At 37.9% G+C, this 18,575-nt stretch overlaps 3 protein-coding genes across 5 annotated transcripts; all 3 read left to right on the forward strand.

Moving 5' to 3' along the window:
* The first annotated feature begins 476 nt into the window (after positions 1–476).
* Positions 477–3,170, forward strand: LOC128874642 (CCR4-NOT transcription complex subunit 7). Of its 2 annotated transcripts, none has more exons than XM_054119564.1 (7): positions 477–615; positions 1,103–1,197; positions 1,376–1,561; positions 1,633–1,792; positions 1,874–2,150; positions 2,233–2,373; positions 2,454–3,170. In XM_054119564.1, exons 2-7 carry the CDS (start codon positions 1,182–1,184, stop codon positions 2,580–2,582), a joined length of 909 nt encoding a protein of 302 aa, XP_053975539.1. In that variant the 5' UTR covers positions 477–615; positions 1,103–1,181; the 3' UTR covers positions 2,583–3,170. The 2 variants fall into 2 exon arrangements, with proteins under 2 accessions (XP_053975539.1, XP_053975538.1); XM_054119563.1 differs by having other exon boundaries at positions 533–694.
* Positions 3,171–3,751: 581 nt separating this feature from the next.
* LOC128874815 (protein mesh-like) lies at positions 3,752–7,284 on the forward strand. The gene is made up of 7 exons (XM_054119897.1): positions 3,752–4,008; positions 4,356–4,606; positions 5,550–5,737; positions 5,823–6,138; positions 6,351–6,516; positions 6,586–6,846; positions 6,954–7,284. Exons 1-7 carry the CDS (start codon positions 3,831–3,833, stop codon positions 7,124–7,126), a joined length of 1,533 nt encoding a protein of 510 aa, XP_053975872.1. The 5' UTR covers positions 3,752–3,830; the 3' UTR covers positions 7,127–7,284.
* A 652-nt stretch (positions 7,285–7,936) lies between these two features.
* On the forward strand, positions 7,937–18,319 carry LOC128875229 (protein mesh). 2 transcript variants are annotated; one of them, XM_054120618.1, is made up of 16 exons: positions 7,937–8,367; positions 9,649–9,890; positions 10,132–10,319; positions 10,403–10,718; positions 11,476–11,644; positions 11,714–11,974; positions 12,329–12,519; positions 12,594–12,739; positions 12,811–13,092; positions 13,496–13,965; positions 14,118–14,392; positions 15,014–15,288; positions 15,366–15,520; positions 15,600–15,782; positions 17,599–17,749; positions 17,842–18,319. In XM_054120618.1, the coding sequence occupies exons 1-16, from the start codon at positions 7,983–7,985 to the stop codon at positions 17,930–17,932; spliced, it is 3,780 nt and encodes a 1,259-aa protein (XP_053976593.1). In that variant the 5' UTR covers positions 7,937–7,982; the 3' UTR covers positions 17,933–18,319. The 2 variants fall into 2 exon arrangements, with proteins under 2 accessions (XP_053976593.1, XP_053976592.1); XM_054120617.1 differs by lacking the exons at positions 17,599–17,749; positions 17,842–18,319 and adding an exon at positions 16,326–17,299.
* Positions 18,320–18,575: the final 256 nt, after the last annotated feature.

Below are 18,575 nucleotides of genomic sequence, written 5' to 3' on the forward strand. Positions count from 1 at the left end.
GTTGTGATTTGAAATATCCCATAATGTAGTATAAAGACTGCTTGAAAAGGAATGTTTCGCTTAGATTCTATTCAAAAATGCAAAAAGTCCAATGAATTTTTGATATCAATGAACACCTGCATTCTAGTAATAACGATTCAAATTCTCTGAAATCGTTTTTTTTTTAATTTAAAAGGATACCTCTTAGATATATTGAAAATCGAGGATGCAGAAATGTTGCTGCAAGGTTTTATAAATCTTTCTTGGAGTATTCCAATTTTGCAACAAACAGTGCAACATTACAAAGTGTTGTAGCAGTATAAAGAATAGAATGATCCTTTTTAAAAGTGCGCCTATATGAATTATGCGATGGCAACGCCACGACAAAATCGTGAACCTTTATGTCGTATCACATCGTCCGACCTCGAATGGTAATCGCATAGGACTTCATCAGCTGCTCCCTCTACGATTCGTTGTAGTTGATTTGCGAACGAACATCTTGGCAACGCCACTGACCACGAAGAAATCCACTCTAGCGATTTTGGCGCCCTAACTTCAGGTACTATGTAGAGGGAATTGCTGCTTTGAGTTTGGAAACTCGTTTAACCTGTTCGTACTGTGACAGAAGATTTAAAGGTGCGATAAGTAGTTTATAAATCTTCGTTTTCTATAGTTAACAATAAATCATCGTGCGGAGAAACGAGCACACAAAGAGGTACATCACGATACTCGCTCCTTTCATATTATCTCAAACAAACTGTTTTTGTTTATCTGAAATACATAACCTATTTGTTAGCTGAACGTTTCTTTAAGAAATTAACGGTCAGCGGGACAACTTTTCATTGTTCGATTTCTTTTTTCTGTTGTGTTTCATGTTAACATTGCATTTTCGATTTTTCGTTCGTCGTATATCCGTCATGTCAAACGATACTTGTTTGCTCGGACACCTAACCTTTAAATTGTAATGTTTATTTGGAAACACTTTAAATTTAAGTTAATCTGTCGTTGTTCTTTGGCTTGGCGTGCGCGTAATTTGTATACATTGTGTTACCAAACTTTTATGTGCATTATTGCGTAACAAAAATTATTGGATCGGTGATAACATTTATGTATATGCCTACAGTGATATGAAGAAGGTAAAGCTGTGACGGTGGGATTCAAACATAAAAATAGCCCCGGTGACGACAAGAATATCTAACCTTATGCCCTCGGCTACCGGTACGTATTGGAAGTCCTATGAATTTAAAAATTAATTCTCATTTGTAGAGGATACTCTTGCATATAAATGTAGTGTTACATTAAGTTTATCAGTTATGTCACTAGGGGTCAGAAAGGTTGTAATAACTTTAATAAACAGTTATATTCTGTTAAATTATAGTTTTCCAAAATTTTTCAGGAGGAAACAACCCTATAGGGCAACAGAAGGGTGGGGCGACTATGCCCAGTAATGAAGAATGCGGAATCAGAGACGTATGGGGTCACAATCTGGAAGAAGAATTTCGAACAATTCGCCAAGTTGTACAACAATATCAGTACATCGCTATGGATACCGAGTTCCCCGGTGTTGTAGCTAGGCCTATTGGTAAGATGCAGTGGTATTAGCTTAATCCTACGGTAATCGTTCGCGATGTGAAATACCCTTCTTTGTCACAGGTGAATTCAGGACTAGTGCAGATTTCCAGTACCAGTTATTACGATGTAATGTAGATCTTTTGCGAATAATTCAACTTGGTCTTACGTTTCTCGATGAATCAGGAAACACGCCTGGTGGTAGTTACACGACGTGGCAATTTAATTTCAAATTTAACTTACAGTAAGTTTTAAGCAATACCTCATTAAGATTATAAAACAGTATGAAATATGATGGTAACGTATCATATACTTTCTTATCTAGAACAGACATGTATGCACAGGATAGTATAGATATGCTGCAAAACAGTGGTATACAATTCAAAAAACATGAAGAAGAGGGTATCGATCCATTAGATTTCGCTGAACTTTTGATGACATCTGGAATTGTTCTTGTTGACGATATAAAATGGTTATCGTTTCATTCCGGCTATGACTTTGGTTATCTACTGAAACTTCTTACAGACCAAAAGTTACCACAAGAAGAAAGTGAATTCTTTGAGCTTCTTAGGATATATTTTCCGACAATATATGATGTAAAAGTAAGTTCGCACAAGCAGTTACTTCGGATCGGTATTCATTGCGATGGGAATCGTATTCTAATATATAATTCTTTGTACACAGTACTTAATGAAATCTTGCAAAAATTTGAAAGGAGGCCTACAAGAGGTAGCGGAACAATTGGAAATTCAAAGAGTTGGACCTCAACATCAAGCTGGATCTGATTCGTTACTTACGGGAATGGTTTTCTTTAAAATGCGAGAGGTAAATAAATATTTAATCAGTAATACTCCAGATTAAAAATGTTCGCTTTCAAGCTTAACAATGAAAACATATTATTTCAGATGTTTTTCGAGGACAACATTGACGACGCGAAATATTGTGGACATTTGTACGGTTTGGGAACATCATTTGTCGTGAACGGCTCAGGAGGATATCTAGACAGTAATGGAGATAACTCTTCGTCTTCGTAATGTTAAAACTATCGCATCTCAGTCGGAACAGATTATTTCATTACAAATAAAATGTTATAAATAATGTTTCACTTAATGATCAAGCGTATAGTTCATATCCACGATGTCACATTCAATTCACTGCTGTAGATCACAAACATCACTTGATTGAAGAAAATGAAACTAGGAACATTCTTTCATATTCGTGCATTTTTTGTATCCTCGAATTTGAGTCTTTCGTAGGTTTCTTCTGTGATATGTGCAATCGATCGAAAATATTTACAATACCGTGCAACTTAAAGTATGTAATATAGTTTCTTTACAAACGTTTATGACAATATTGGTATATACAAGCTACAATTTCAGTACAAAATGAAAAAAAAGAGAAGAAAATAAATCTACTTTTAAGATTTTTCAAAAACCTCTAAATATTGGGATGGAAGATCGGTAAAACATTTAAAGTGAAGCAAATGCATGACTGCATTGCTCTGGTACATCTATCAGTGTTCATATGTACATTTATCATACGATGCATTTATAGATCAGTACATTTTAAGCCTGATAAATTTCTTATATTTAATGTTTTAATAAATATTCGATAAAATCATGCTTTGTGCAATTTTAGACCAAGCGAATGAGACACTATCGCGTAGCATCAAAGAAAAAATCCTATCATTTCTCTATGATTAATCCCTCCCGAATGATTTCGTTATCTCTGTAAAAACTATAGTCGGCGGCAAATCATTCCTTAAAGTTACTTTCCACGTTGTGGTACCTATACATACTACGTATGTTTTATTGTAACCCGCATTATTTGCCAGACTAAAAGCTAAAACTGTCTTCTGCCACGCTCTGAAGGTAATCACGTAAAACACGTTTCTTTTGTAAATATCACGTCGTTCCAGAGGTACAATAAACATCTTACGTAAACAATAATTTTGTCGATTTTTAATATTAATTACAACAACGACACGAACAACATCTCGATGAACAATCCAAGCCGATTAATTTCAAAAAATCAATCATGCCTCATACCGCGGCATTTATTAAATATGGAGATTAAAAAATATGAAACTACTTTAATTAAATAAAAAATGTTTGTCAAGAAAATCAAACATTTAACTTTCTACTAATCATTACGTCATCGTCAGTCGTCCGATATCACAATAGTATAAAACGGTAACATTATCAGCGTTCGTTACCTCAAGCCAAGTTCAGTTTTCTGGTTCCCGTCAGATAAATCGGTTCATCTACTTTGACTAATTAAAAATGCGGAGCCGAGCAGGTCTCGATCGCGTTTGCGAATTTTCAAAATCAATTCTCTTATGTTGTGTTTTGCTCTTACTGGCGAGTCATGCATCTGCCCTAACCGAGAACGAGACCACGGAAAATCATGAGTCGAAGAAATCATTGGAAGGCATTTCAGAGGTGGAAGACCACATCGACGGTAAAACTTATCGACATAAAATGACTACAGAACAAAAAATGAGAAACAAATATCTCAATTGACACCTTATTCACGTTTCAAAGTTGAAAGATAAATATTGTGGAACTTTACGTTGATTATCGTATATGCAAATACTAAATGAATATCTGTGGAATATATTGATTTCTACTTTCTATTACATTAGTATTATTTAAATGTACACGCCTGTCGTATGTCAGTATTACTTGTTACATAGTACAACTATCAAATCGATCTATATCCGTTTTATCAGTTATTGATAATCTAACGCGAATGAAAAAAATGAACCAATGAAAAAAATCGTTCTACGTGTAAGTATGTATTTGTAGATTCAGATGCACCTGACGCGACTCGTACGAATAGATACGCAGCTCGTCCGTCAGATTTAGGTCCAAACTACGTCTTAACGGAAGCGAGGCTGAAAGAAATACGATCCAAGTTAATGTATTGGTTCTTCGACAAGGGCGGTAATAGCGACTTGGGCGATTATCAAAAAGACATCCAAACGTCGATGCCACAGATGCACAAGAATTTCGACTTTCAGTTACCCTTCTTTGGATCCAGATTCAATTACACCAGAGTATGTTCTTATTACACGCCATGTTACTACATATTACCTAGAGATTACCTAGGCATCGCCTGCAATTTTTATTAAGGGGTTAGTCGCAGTCAGGAAGAGGAGAAACGACATTTCTTTGTTTTTTTTTTTTAGTTATTAAATAATAACAATTAAGTATATTAAGTAACAATTAAGTATATTATAAAGCATGTTTTAAAGAACTAAAAAACATTTTTTGTTTTAAGAAACACTAATTTATATCGTCATAACAGCCGATGATGTAGACGATGATTTAAAAATATAGGTTTGCGGTGAGCAAGATTTCTCAACACTCGTTTACCTGAAAATAAAAACAAAGGTAGATTTCGAAAATAGATTAGTCTAGCGGGTCCCTGATCGAAGGATTTTGTAAAAAATTAATTTAAAACAAAATGGGGTGCATTTGAAGTTGATTTTGAATTTTTTCACTAAAATTAAGCGATTCAATACAGGATAAAAAAAAAGTATACAAGAAAAGTTAGTCTAATATATTTTCTAAATCTACCTTTAGTTTTGTTTTCAAGTGCACCAGTTTGAAGAAATCATGCTCACCGCAAACCAAATGACTACCCACGCCATCGCCTGTTATGACGAAATGAATTAACCTTTTTTTAAAACAAAAATTCTTTTATAGTTCTTTAAGACATACTTTGTAATATATTTACATTTCATTAATAAAAATTATTATTTAATACCTCAAAAGACACACACACAAGAAACTGTCCGTTACCATTTTCTTGACTGCGACTAACCCATTAAGTACTTCGATTAAAGTATACAATGATAAGTCGTATTAACTGCATAACGAATAAGATAACATGCGAAGTAGTATTTTAAAAATAGCCATGTCTGATCATAACAAATTGCTAAGAAACAAATAAACTCCAACTGAGTAACACTGCAAGACCAATACACCATCTTTTAGGTATCCATGAATGGTTACTTAGAATTCAGCGACCCTCCAGAGTACTATACTTACCCCCTCGTCTTCCCTGTGAAAGACTGGCCAAAGAAGAACGATCCCAGCTTCATAGGAATATTCTTCAGCAAATGTCGCATAGGGGAGGTCAGGCGAGACGACATAGATCAGAGAGCGCCTGGCGTCTACTTCAGGTCTGTGAAAGCTATCATCGAACGTATTAGTGAACAACAAACATTACACACGAGCTTAACCACTGCCTGCAAAAGTGAACTTCAGGCTCGAAGAAGGCTTGCAGAGGAGGACTGATCAATTCGGTGTGGAATTTCGAGAGCGTCTTAAATGGGATATTCGCGAGGCCATCGTTGGTTCCGACTCTTTTGAACCCAAGCACGCTATTGTAGCTACGTGGAAGAACGTGTCCTTCGCCGGTGGTATCGATAATTCCCTCTACAAGACGAACACCTTCCAAATGGTTCTGGCCACGGACGAGGTGTCCACTTATGCCATTTTCAACTACTTAGACATTCAGTGGACCAGTCACACGGAAGCTGGTGGCGATACTGTAGGCGGAGAAGGTGGTGTTCCAGCTTATGTAAGTTTGAAATCTAGCAGGTGCAGTTTTCATCTTACTAATAACATTTGAATAGTAAATTATTTGAACATGCCTAGCTCTAATTCAAATATGAACGACGTAATCCATCAAGAAAAACGAGTGTCATTCGTATATAAATTAAGATATTCAACACAATATGCCCTACTCTTCGGTTCACTCGACACAATTTTTTCATTATAATTTGCATTTAGATCGGTTTTAATGCTGGAAATGGTACAGAATCTTACGAGTATAAACCCTACTCGCAAATGCCCAAGATCCGTGATTTAACGAGAACAGGAGGAGCTAACGGGTTCCCAGGTCGCCATGTGTTTAAGATAGACAGAGATATTACCCTCGGAACTTGCAACAATCTCGGTAGGTCCGAGTAAGAAATAATCTAAAGAGTAAAAAGGCTCAGATTTTACGCGATCCTTTACGTTACAGTTGCAGCAAAACTGGCTATGAAGCTCACGCCAGCAGGCGGGAACAAGTTAGGAGGCACGATTGTAAACATCACCGGTCCGTGTTTCAACAGAACTGAGAAAATTCGTTTTAAGTTCGACAACGTGTGGGTGGATGGTACAGTGATCGACAGGAGTCGTGCGATTTGCGTTCAGCCATTCGTAGAAGCGTATGGAACAATCGATTTCGCGATCAAGATCGGAGAGGAAAAACCCTACACCTTGGAGGGGAAATACTCCATTTGTAAGATGGAACTTTATGATCTTTTGATATGTTTAATGATCAAGGAGACCTTTTTTTGAATAAATATCGTTAACTACGTTCATATTTCGCAAATTATCCAATTACAGGGGAACCAGTTACAACAACTCCAAACACTTGGCCTCCAACTACATGGAGACCATATACAACAACTCCAAACACTTGGCCTTCAACTACAAAGAGACCAACACCTCCAAGCGTAGGACCTATTCGGGAGCATGTTGAAATAAAAATCACGTGGGATCGTTACAAGTATACATAAGCTAAATGGAGTCTGATATCTTAGCATATATGTCAAGTAAACTCTGTAATATGTTCAAGTACTATTTAAATAATATAAAAACTTTGTGACTAACTATGGAAGCTGTACTATATATTATTCAAGACTATTCATGCGACACATGATACTAAAAAACATTTTTGAAATATTGTAATGTTATATTTTTTAATTTGTAAATTTCATTCTATTGTCTATCTCTCACACAAAAAATACCAATTCCTAAAATATCCTAATTCCTAACTCCAACCTAAGACGCCTGCTCTATCGATTGTTATCTTCTGTGATTGATTATCGGAAACAACTTGCGGGAAACGGTTTGCCCTCTATTGGTAAGAACAAGAGGTTCCAAAACAACGTCATTCTTCAATCTAAAATATGTATTTCAATATAAATTGAGAATACTCGTGTTTAATTTTTACGCCAAATACCAAACGTTTTTAACACACTTTCGACTCAATATTGCGCAAACAATGCGTTGCAATATTGCCGGGTCGTTTTCCAAATTCTTTTCAACGCAATATTGGCCATAGATATCACGGTAATATTTCAAACGTAACCGCAATATTGCAACAATGCAGCAATATCCCCGCAAATCGTCTTTGTCCTACGTGCAGTTTAAAGGGCATCCACGCCCTTTCGAAAGTGGGACACCAGCCCTTTGCTTGTTTCATTCGTTTCAGTACGTGCGTTACCTTATCCACCTGTAGTAAGAAGATAAACGCACGTTATCGTCATATAACTGATATCAGTACCGTTATCAGAGTTCGTTACCTGAAACCAAGCTCAGTTTCCTTGCTCACACTAGACAAATCGGTTCATCTACCTTGATTAATTAAAAATGCGGATCGCGGTTCGTCATGACCGCGCTTTCCATTTCGCAAAACCGATCGTGCTCGGTTGCATTCTGATCTCGTTGGTGAGTCGAATATCGGCACAAATCGAGAACCAGGCGTTCGAGAATGCGTATGGTCTGAACGACGAAAATGTGTCTACGAATAACGACGATGCTTTTGAGACGGAAATTAACGAAAACTCAGCGGTCCCATCGTCACCGGAAGTCTTCTCAGAAGCGGAGGACCTCGCCAACGTCGAAGATGATCAGGGCGAAGAAAAGTCGGACCCACCCTCGCCACAGAAAAACGAGCCGAAGGAAGAAATTGCAGTTTCTAAAGGTATATCTGGGAGAATCGCTGGAGAAAAAAGCGGAAAGTATGTGAGATACGGTGAGTGTTTCGATATCAATGGGCGTGACCATTAATTTTCTAATTTGTCTATAAAGTTAGTCGTTTCGACGTCGGACGTTCCTAAATTGATGTCTGCCGAATATTCCGTTACTCGTCAAAACTTTGATTTTTCGTTTGTGTTAGCATTACTTCAATGTACATGCTCGCGGAATGCTAGCATTATTTGTTATAGAGTCCAACCAACGAATCAGATCTTATCTGCTTTATCAGTTACTCACTCTAACGTGAATCGGAGATGAATCACTAGATTTGTGTCGCCACGACTTTCGTAATGAGTACTATCTTCCCTTTCGTGCCATATATCATCACTGGAAATGTTCCTAAATCAATTCTGTTCACAACGCTTTTAACTGCTAAGCATACGTTTTCGACATTGATATTATGGAGAAGTAAAAGTATTCAATAAAAAATGCGACAATAATGACGCATCGATTTATTATCTAGTAGATAATAAATAGTAGAGTGTACAGTATAGTAAATAGTACACGACATACCTTAGAACATAGGATGAAACGTATAAAGAGTAGCAAGTTTTTTATTTTTGGAACTACAACTTAGAAATACAAAGTCAAATTTGATTTGAAATATAGAGGTTGAAGAATTAAGTATAAAAAAATTGGCAAGTACCATGTATGGTACACCACGCGAAAAGAAGTGAAATGTTCAGAAGGGAAGTATGAATACCTCATTTAGAGTCACTAGAACAAGTTCACAATTTTAATGAAATTATCGACCTTCTTTCCTCTAGGTCCTCTTCGCGAGTATTAATAAGAACAAGTTTACAATTTTAATGAAATTATCGATCTTCTTTCTTATAGATCCTCTTCGCGAGTGTTAATTGACTAAGCGATAACTAAAAAAACATAGAACTCTAGGCGTGATCCTACGACCATGTGTCATCATTCTAAAAGTGATTGCGCTTCTGTGCACCCCCATTCCATTGATTGTTTGTTATCGTGCGTGAATCATCTCTTGTTCATAAAATCCATCGTTACTCGGAAAAGGTAATACAAGGTCTGGTCTATAGGTTGAATAGTAAATTTCATTATATAATTATACTTTTATTTTTAATAATGACACAAAAGCAGTAAAGCTATTTTTTTCGCACACTAAAAACGAAAGAATCGAACAGTACGAAGCAAACAAATGCAAGACACATTTCCATACACATCACATAAAGTACGTTTCAATCATATAGTTAAATATGTATCCCATTTTCTTATAAGAACTAAAGTATTGGAATTGATGTGTTCTTCACAGATTCAGATGCACCTGACGCGGACAGGTACGCGCCTCGTTCGTCCGATTCAGTTCCAAACTACGTCTTAACGGATGCGAGGCTGAGAGAAATACGATCCAAGTTTATGTATTGGTTCTTCGACAAGGGCGGTGATAACGACTTGGGCGATTATCAAAAAGACATCCAAACGTCGATGCCACAGATACACAAGAATTTCAACTTTCAATTGCCCTTCTTTGGATTCAGATTCAATTACACCAGAGTATGTTCCTATTACATGTCATGTTACTATTACCTAGAGATTATCTAGGCATCGCATGCAATTTTTTATTAAGTACTTCGATTAAAGTATGCAATGATAAGTCGTATTACCTGCATAACGAATAAGATAACATGTGAAGTAGTATTTCAAAAGTGGCCATGTCTGATAATAACAAATTGTTCAGAAACAAATAAACTTCAAATGAGTGTTGACATTAAAAGACCAATATACCATCTTTTAGGTATCCATGAATGGTTACTTAGAATTCAGTGACCCTCCGGTACACTACACTTACCCTGTCGTCTTCCCTGTGAAAGACTGGCCAAAGAAGAACGATCCCAGCTTTATAGGAATATTCTTCAGCAAGTGTCGCATAGGGGAGGTCAGAAAAGACGACATAGATCAAAGAGCGCCTGGCGTCTACTTCAGGTCTGTAAGCTCTCATCGAATGTATTGTTGAACAACAACTATTAGACTCCAGCTTAACGAGTGCCTGCGAAAATAAATTTCAGGCTCGAGAGAGACTTGCAAAGGAGGAATGATCAATTCGGCGTCGAAATGCGGGAGCGTGTTAAGTGGGACGTCCGCGAGGGCATCATCGGTTCCGACTCCTTCGACCCCAAGCACGCTGCTATAATCACGTGGAAGAACATGTCTTTCGCCGGTGGTATCGATAATGCCCTCTACAAGACGAACACCTTCCAAATGGTTCTGGTCACGGACGAGGTGTCCACCTATGTCATATTCAACTACTTAGACATTCAATGGTCCAGTCACACGGAAGCTGGTGGCGATACTACGGGCGGAGAAGGCGGTGTTCCAGCTTTTGTAAGTCGGATATTCGTTGTAGTTAATGCCAGAATTTACCTGAGACACTGTGATCTCGGATAGAATACCCTGGTGTTTAGAATAACTACACCAGTAAGAAAAGTAGCGCTGGTTTTCAAAAAGGAGAAAGCAAATGTGAAGGCAAGATGGCTTTCACTATAGGGGTCTGTGTGTTGTAGTTAATGCAAGAATTGACTCAAGCCACTGTGTTTTCGGATAGGATATCCTAGTGTTGTTTATTACAACTTCACCAGAATGAAAAGTATCACTGATTTTCGAAGAGGATAGAGCAAATGTAAAGCCAAGATGGCTTTCACTATAAGGGACAATATGACTCACAGACAAATAACTTGCAGGAATAGTATAATATATATTACACGGATAAATATGAAGAGTCATGGTATAATATAAGAAAAAGTTAGTTTTCCATGCAGGCTTACGATGCAACCGACGCTTGCAGAACCGTTTGTAAGTCAGTGATAAAGATAAAACTATGGTCACTTTATCTTATCGGTTAAATCAAAAAATAATCGTAGCAGATGGAATGTAATATACGAACGTATTTATACATTTACTCTACAGGGTGGAGATATTCGCTTTCAACGAATTCGTTCGATATCGCTTCTTCGACGTACTTGAAAAGACTATTTAAATGCTCCTCCTTAAGAATTGCTGATTTGTTAACAGCTTATTCGCACAAGGTGCACTATTTATCGCGAGCTTCGTCACGTTTCTTTCATTATGATTTGCAATTCAGGTCGGTTTCAACGCTGGAAACGGTACGCAGTCCTATGAATACAAACCCTACTCTCAAATGTCTACGATTCGCGACTTGACAGGAAGAGGATGGGCGAACCGTTTCCCAGGACGACACATTTTCAGGATAGACGAGAAGATCATGCTCGGGACTTGCAACAAGGATATCGGTAGGTTCGAACGAGAGAGAAGTTGAGGAGCAAGAACGATCCGATTACACGCGATTCTTTTCGTTACAGCTGGGGCAAACTTGCCTCTGGTGTTCGCGCCAGAAAGCGGAAACATGTTAGGCGGGACCATTGTCAACATCACTGGTCCGTGTTTCAACGAGACTCAAAAGATTCGATGCATGTTTGAGACCGTGTGGGTGATCGGTACAGTGGTCGATAGGAATCGCGCCATCTGTGTCCAGCCTTTTGTGAAGGCCCAGGGATACATCAGATTCGCCATCAGCATCGGGGATAGCAAATCTTACGACTGGAAGGGAAAATATTTCATTGGTAACATTATCGACGATTATTGTTGACTTTATAATATTTATAAAGGGAATTTAAAAAAATAATGTACATTATTTCATCGCATTTCTCAACTTTTTATTTTTATGGAGTTAATCGATTTGTCCAATGAACGGCTCATAAGCCTCTTATAATTTTAGTTTAAGAAGAATTGGTTACACGCCATTCTCCTATGTAAAAGCATTTACCTTTTCAGTAATGAAACAACTAGTTTGAATCAAAATCTATTAAATTATAGTACCTTATCGGTTGCAAGTTATTCACTCGTTGAATTTGCTTAGCAATAACAGAGATATATCTTCGTATAAAAATTATTAACCGTGTCCACGGGATTCGCAGAGACCCCAGCCACAGCTACCGAGAAGATCTACGTTGCTCAATCGGTTCACGAGCGACAACCGGCCGAAATAAAAATCACATGGGATCGATACAACTTGACCAGCAACTGGAACGCTGGCGTGCAGATATCCTTGTGGGGATACCGCGAAACCAAAACTTTACCAGACTTTCAGTACATCACTACTTTGGAGGTGAGTTAAAGAACAATTCAGAAAATGTTCCATAAATAATTCTCTAAGTACATATGACACCGACAAAATTACAGCCTTCGTACACAAATCTCGGCTACTACATCATCCAGCCAGCTAAATACCGCGACGAGTACAATCCCTATCAGCAGGACATGGCCTTTGGATTTATCATGCTGAATTTAACGGATCCGCAGCAAAACACAGGCCACAACATCACGCCGTACGTAACTCGTGAGCAAGATAATACTTTTCCAATTTACATGTGAACAATAACGCAAGAGATCTTTGCAGGAGCCTGTGGAGCAGGCCAGTCCCATTGGGGTGGTACTTTGGTCCGCAATGGGAACGAGTGTACGGGTCGAAGTGGGCCCAACGACTCTGCGATAAGTGGATCATGAACGATAGGTATCTGAAAAACTTCGCTGCGGAAATATCCCTGTGTCCGTGCTCCTTGAAGCACGCGTTGTACGATAAAGGACGTTTCCTTCCGGACTACGACTGCGACAAGGACGCGAATCTGGATTGTATTTACAATCAGCATGCGCATCACTGCGTGAGAACAGGTGCACCTAAGTAAGTATACATAAATATTCAATAGATGATGCTATCATTCTTTCTGTTCCTTTATATTGTGCTAGACTGAAGTGTAGAAATATCAAGGAAACATAGATGATGTACGACTAACTTTTGGTATAACTTTGAGACTCTTTCATTAAATGATAAATATAGTTGACACTAATCTTATCAGTAATCAGCGGTAAAGCTTACACTTATCACAACGAAGGCTACGTTACTTTAATAACACTGACACTCGAGTAACACGGTTATAAATCAAGAATAATAATTATATGCTTCATTTGCTTAGCTGGTCGAAGTAATAAATGAAGACGTACGAGATTCTCTAGTATCTATACAGGACTATACAGTTTTTAAGTCATGCAGGCAATACATATATTACATTCCATTGTAATTGTAGTATGGACGGTTCCGAGCAACAATGCTGCTACGACAAATACGGTTACCTGATGCTGACGTACGACCAGCAGTGGGGTTCAAGGCCGCATCGATCACACAACCTTGGGTACTACCCCTGGGACGAGGCGAACAAAGTACCCACCCTTTCGCACTGGTACCACGACATATTACCGTTCTACATGTGTTGCATGTGGCAAGAGGAGCACGCGGTCGGTTGCGAGACATTCAGATTCGAGAGACGACCTACCCAAGACTGCGTGGCTTATCAATCTCCTGCGGTGGCGACGGTGTTCGGCGATCCCCACATCATCACGTTCGACAATCTAGAGTACACGTTCAACGGGAAAGGCGAATTCGTTCTAGTACGAGTGAACAACGAGAAGGACAAGTTGGATATTCAAGCTAGGTTCGAGCAAATGCCGAACAACTTGTACGGCGAAGTCAGAGCTACGCAATTGACGTCCATTGCAGGTACCTCACACGTACTTTTTCACTCAAAAGAAGACATTATTCCTTACTTCAGAGCCAATCATTTTAAATTACGAAAGCTATTAAAAAATTGACATAAAGTGTTCAAAACACTCTTAGGCTCGATAACCTGGAATCCTGAATTCATTTCACAGCTAGGGGAAACAACTCTATCCCCATCGAGGTTCGTCTGAGGCCAAAACACGCCCAGTGGAGATACCGTCTGGACGTTTTCGCGGATAATCGGCGAGTGTACTTCGACAGACCATCAATTAAGTTCCAACACTTCCCTGGAGTGGTCGTTTACACGCCAACGTACATTTTAAACCAGAGCGAAGTGATCATTATGTTCGACACTGGTGCCGGCGTGGAAGTGGTAGAGAACGAGGGATTCATGACGGCCAGGGTCTACTTACCTTGGACCTACTTGGTAAGGCACAGATCTCAAAAGGGACAAAATAACCTCACAGTACAGGCAAACCTGATTTTTTGCGGTAGATAGGGACCGCGTAAGAAATGCATAAAAGAAATATTTAGAAACTCCATAAATAGCTGTAATAAATAATTTTTCCTACCGTATTAAAGTAAACTTTTTTTTTATGCGGTGGAAGAAAGGGACCGAATAAAAAATTTTTCGTTTAGAAATATTCATTTTAAGGGAGCACTTATGTCTAAAAATAAAATAAAAATCATAAAAAACTATATCTAAATAGAAATAATAGTCAATTTACCTTTAATCTCACTTAAGAATGAATTCTATCTTAAGTAAGTAGCTAATGTCAAGCCATTCACTGTCCGCAATGCAATAGACAATAGACGATGCATTCCAACAATACGCGATCGTCGCTTCGCTTTTCTTCCTTTATTAATAATCGATCCCAGTTATATGCTCACGTTAAATTCAAATCAACCGTATCATAATATTTTCATATACCGCATAAAAAAAAATCACACAAATCCAATTGCATAAAACAAAACCGCACAAAAACAGATTCGACTGTAAAGCGTTTAAGAATGAAAGAGAATTGGTAACGCGTTTGGTTTATTTCAGAACAAGACCACAGGACTTTTTGGCAAATGGAACGTCGACATCGCGGACGACCTGTTGACCCCAGACGGTCAACCGGTGACGACAACCAATCTGAACCACTTCGAAACTGTGCACAGAGAGTTCGCGATAAAGTGGATGCTGGAGGACAAGGAGGACGACTTAAAAGGAGGGGCTCTGTTCACCAGAGAATTTGGCAGGACCGCCAGTTACTATGCCAACAGAACGTTTGAACCTGAATATCGGAAGTTCGCTCAGGAAATAATACCGTCTAACAGGTAATTAACGTTTTGCTTGAAATTGATGGACACCGAATTATTTTGAGAAAAATGTGACTTATCTCGATCTGTCGTAGGACGGATGATGTAAAACAAGCTTTAGACCTCTGTGGAGACTCGTATCAATGCCAATACGACTACTCGATGACCCTCAATAGGGATGCAGCCCATTTCACAAGAAATTACTACGACACGTATACTAAGATAAGATATACCAATTTGGAAGATCCAGGTGAGTTACGCGAAGACTTGTGGAAATTGTTTCATTTGAAAACCATGCTTCATCTATGGGTTTATTCGATTGTTTTCAGTAATATCTTGCGGTGTATTGGAGACGCCGCGATTCGGCCGCAAGAGTAACTTCTTCTTTACACCTGGCACGAAAGTGACCTTCGAGTGTAATCAGGATTTCATACTGATTGGCGATCAACGGCGTGTCTGCACGCCACAAGGTCGCTGGGACGTTCCAGAGTATGGATACACGGAGTGTCTACGTAAGTATTTGAACAATGACTTTCTAAAAGCACCACGATGATATACTACTCGAGATATTCAGGGGATCTTTGTGAATAGTTCAGCAAAATTAGTCAGATGCGTGTGCTTGGATCTCGCATGTGCCAACGTTCGAGCACATGTGCTTTGAATACAATGGATGGCCCTGATATAAGGGATGGTTTACCTTTTCAAGTGAAAAAGTATTAGCAACAAAATGTATCACAATTCTTCGGTTGAGTTAATTGTTTAAGCAAGCGATCCTCTAATTATTTCGAGCGGTGGCTTCGCTTCTGCACGGTATTAACCCACCATACGCTACAACATTATTACATTCACAACGAAGAACACATCGTAATCCTGTACAAATTTTCTCACCCAACTCCCTCAATATTACGATTTTCTTTTCCCATTTTCCACTTCACTCCCGTTAAAGTCATTTCGAATTCAATAATCGCATTCATGCATAAAAAATGCCAATTCATTTAGGTTTCATGAGCTCACAGATAGAAAAATAAAAAGTGTTTGGTGTTGCATAAATATAGGTAACGTCGAGTATGCGCAGCGTACAGCATGGACAACAATGGGTATTATTTGCGCCGTTTTGATTCCAATAGTAGCAATTATCGGGGGCGTATTTCTTTATATAAGAAAGCAACAATCGAATGGAAGCTCCGTAAAGTCTTGGCGTTACTCTTTGCGCGAATCTAATGCCGACAATGAGTCTACATTGAGACAGACCACACCATTAAAACCATACGTTAGAGCGATTTCACCCACTAGCGACACTAGTACTACACCGAGTACCAGCAAAAAGCGTCATAGCTATGATAAAGTCTATCGTACCAATGAGCCTTTGCCAAATATGCCCGATGTCGATTTCGAGGACAAAGACTGGGACCTCAAAGAACCTAATTCTCTGACAGAATCGGAAAAGAGTATGATAGAGTCCGTTAGAAAAGCTGGAAGTCCCAGCAAAGAAAGCGACGTATAATATTGTTCAGGGGACGTTAAACGTTGAGAATTTAACAAACAATTTCGAATAATTCACATAGCGTACTTGACATTCCAAAACTTCACCATTTACACATGTAATCATTGGAAGCGTTTCTTCCATGACAAATATTTATAAACATGTTACTCTCTCTCTCTTTCATTGATCGTAATAACTCGTGTCTACATTTTCGGAATAATTCCGTGTTACATCGTACAAAACAAGCATACATTAAATATCATTATTATTCTTTTTCACGTGTAAATTACATCTTCTGTTTTTGCTGTGGAATAGAAATGTCCTTCATTTTATAGAATTCTGTTCATCGTGTAGTGTATACAATATGATATAATTGAATTAGAATTGAACTTCGTAGTTTTATAAAGTGTAATAAATTTCAAGCGCAGTAAAATGCGGTAACAAAGTTTGTAAATTCAATGATGCAATGTAATGTAGCGCAACTGCTTACAATGCTTGCTAATTAATGTAAAAATACAGTTCAATAAACTTTTTTGTATCCTTCAATATTCTGGAAATTTCTATTCCACATGCATTTACTAAAACTTTTGCAAAACGTTTCAAACATTGGTCAGAATCATTACAGTGGAATGGAAATTTCCACAAGTAGTACTATTGTCATCGTTTTCTGTTATTTCTTATCCTTTCACCTTTATCCTTTCTTCTATAGGTGTACATGCATGTACGGTACATAGCTATCTTATATCTATTCTGAGATTATTTATCAATACAGCGATTGTTAAACTTTTCATCGGGTTGTTACCCTGAATTAATATTAATAATATAAATTTCATTAAAAATCACAGGTCAACAGGAATACAGTTCTCGCCAAGCAGGAATTACAGCTGGTATAGTACTTGGTTGCCTAATTCCAATTATACTCCTAATAGTTTTTGCGGCGATCAGACTTTTAAAACAACGAAAGAAAGCGCGAGAAGAGGAGGAAGCAGAAACTAGGTATCATAACTTAAACAAATCATAAATGTCGGTGTAACGAACAACCGTAGTTGTTTCTCGATGTGATACTAATACTTGAAATCTTTATACAGCGCAAGAAGCACAGAACTGCAGAATTTAAAGAAAATCGCAGAGGATGAACCACCTGCACCATATTCAAGTAGAGCGACAGAAATTAATTGAATAGTATTAGTTTTTTAATAGTAAAATTTTTTATAATCTGTCTCACGTCATCACTATGATAATATCATTTTTTCATTTCAAGGCACTCTTACGAATAAGGAATGTATTCGTAGTATGCTTAGATTAGTTTTAATGTTCACGCTAACGTAAGTAATCGCAATATAGAACGAAACATTTATTTAACAGAACAAACGAAAGACCCTTTCGTCGGGACTTCTTCCTAGGATATAAATTGTATGTATAAAGCAACGAAGTAGTTTATTTATTATGTAAGTAATATATACACTGAACTCTTTATTGCAATTTTGTACTATCGTAGAATAGAAAAATAGACTGTGACATATATATTTTATAGAATGATAATAAAAATCGAACTTTGTAGCGAAAGGGTTAAGTAACTGTATCTTAAGTTATCCAAACCTTTATTAATTTAAAAAAGAAACGCAATTTCGTTTCTGTAGCTTCTATTCGTACACAGGTCGATTACAATTCACAGGGAGACTATTTCCCGACATACGACCGCAAAGGGTAATAGTTTTAGTACTAGTGGCGCCATCGGTGAGAAAAGATGCAAGTTTGTCGTGAAAATTGTCATAAACATGATAAGTTGTACATATTAACACATGCTTTTATCATTTTATCA

The sequence above is a fragment of the Hylaeus volcanicus genome, chromosome 4 (assembly GCF_026283585.1).
Source record: "Hylaeus volcanicus isolate JK05 chromosome 4, UHH_iyHylVolc1.0_haploid, whole genome shotgun sequence".
In the NCBI taxonomy this organism is placed as follows: domain Eukaryota; kingdom Metazoa; phylum Arthropoda; class Insecta; order Hymenoptera; family Colletidae; genus Hylaeus; species Hylaeus volcanicus.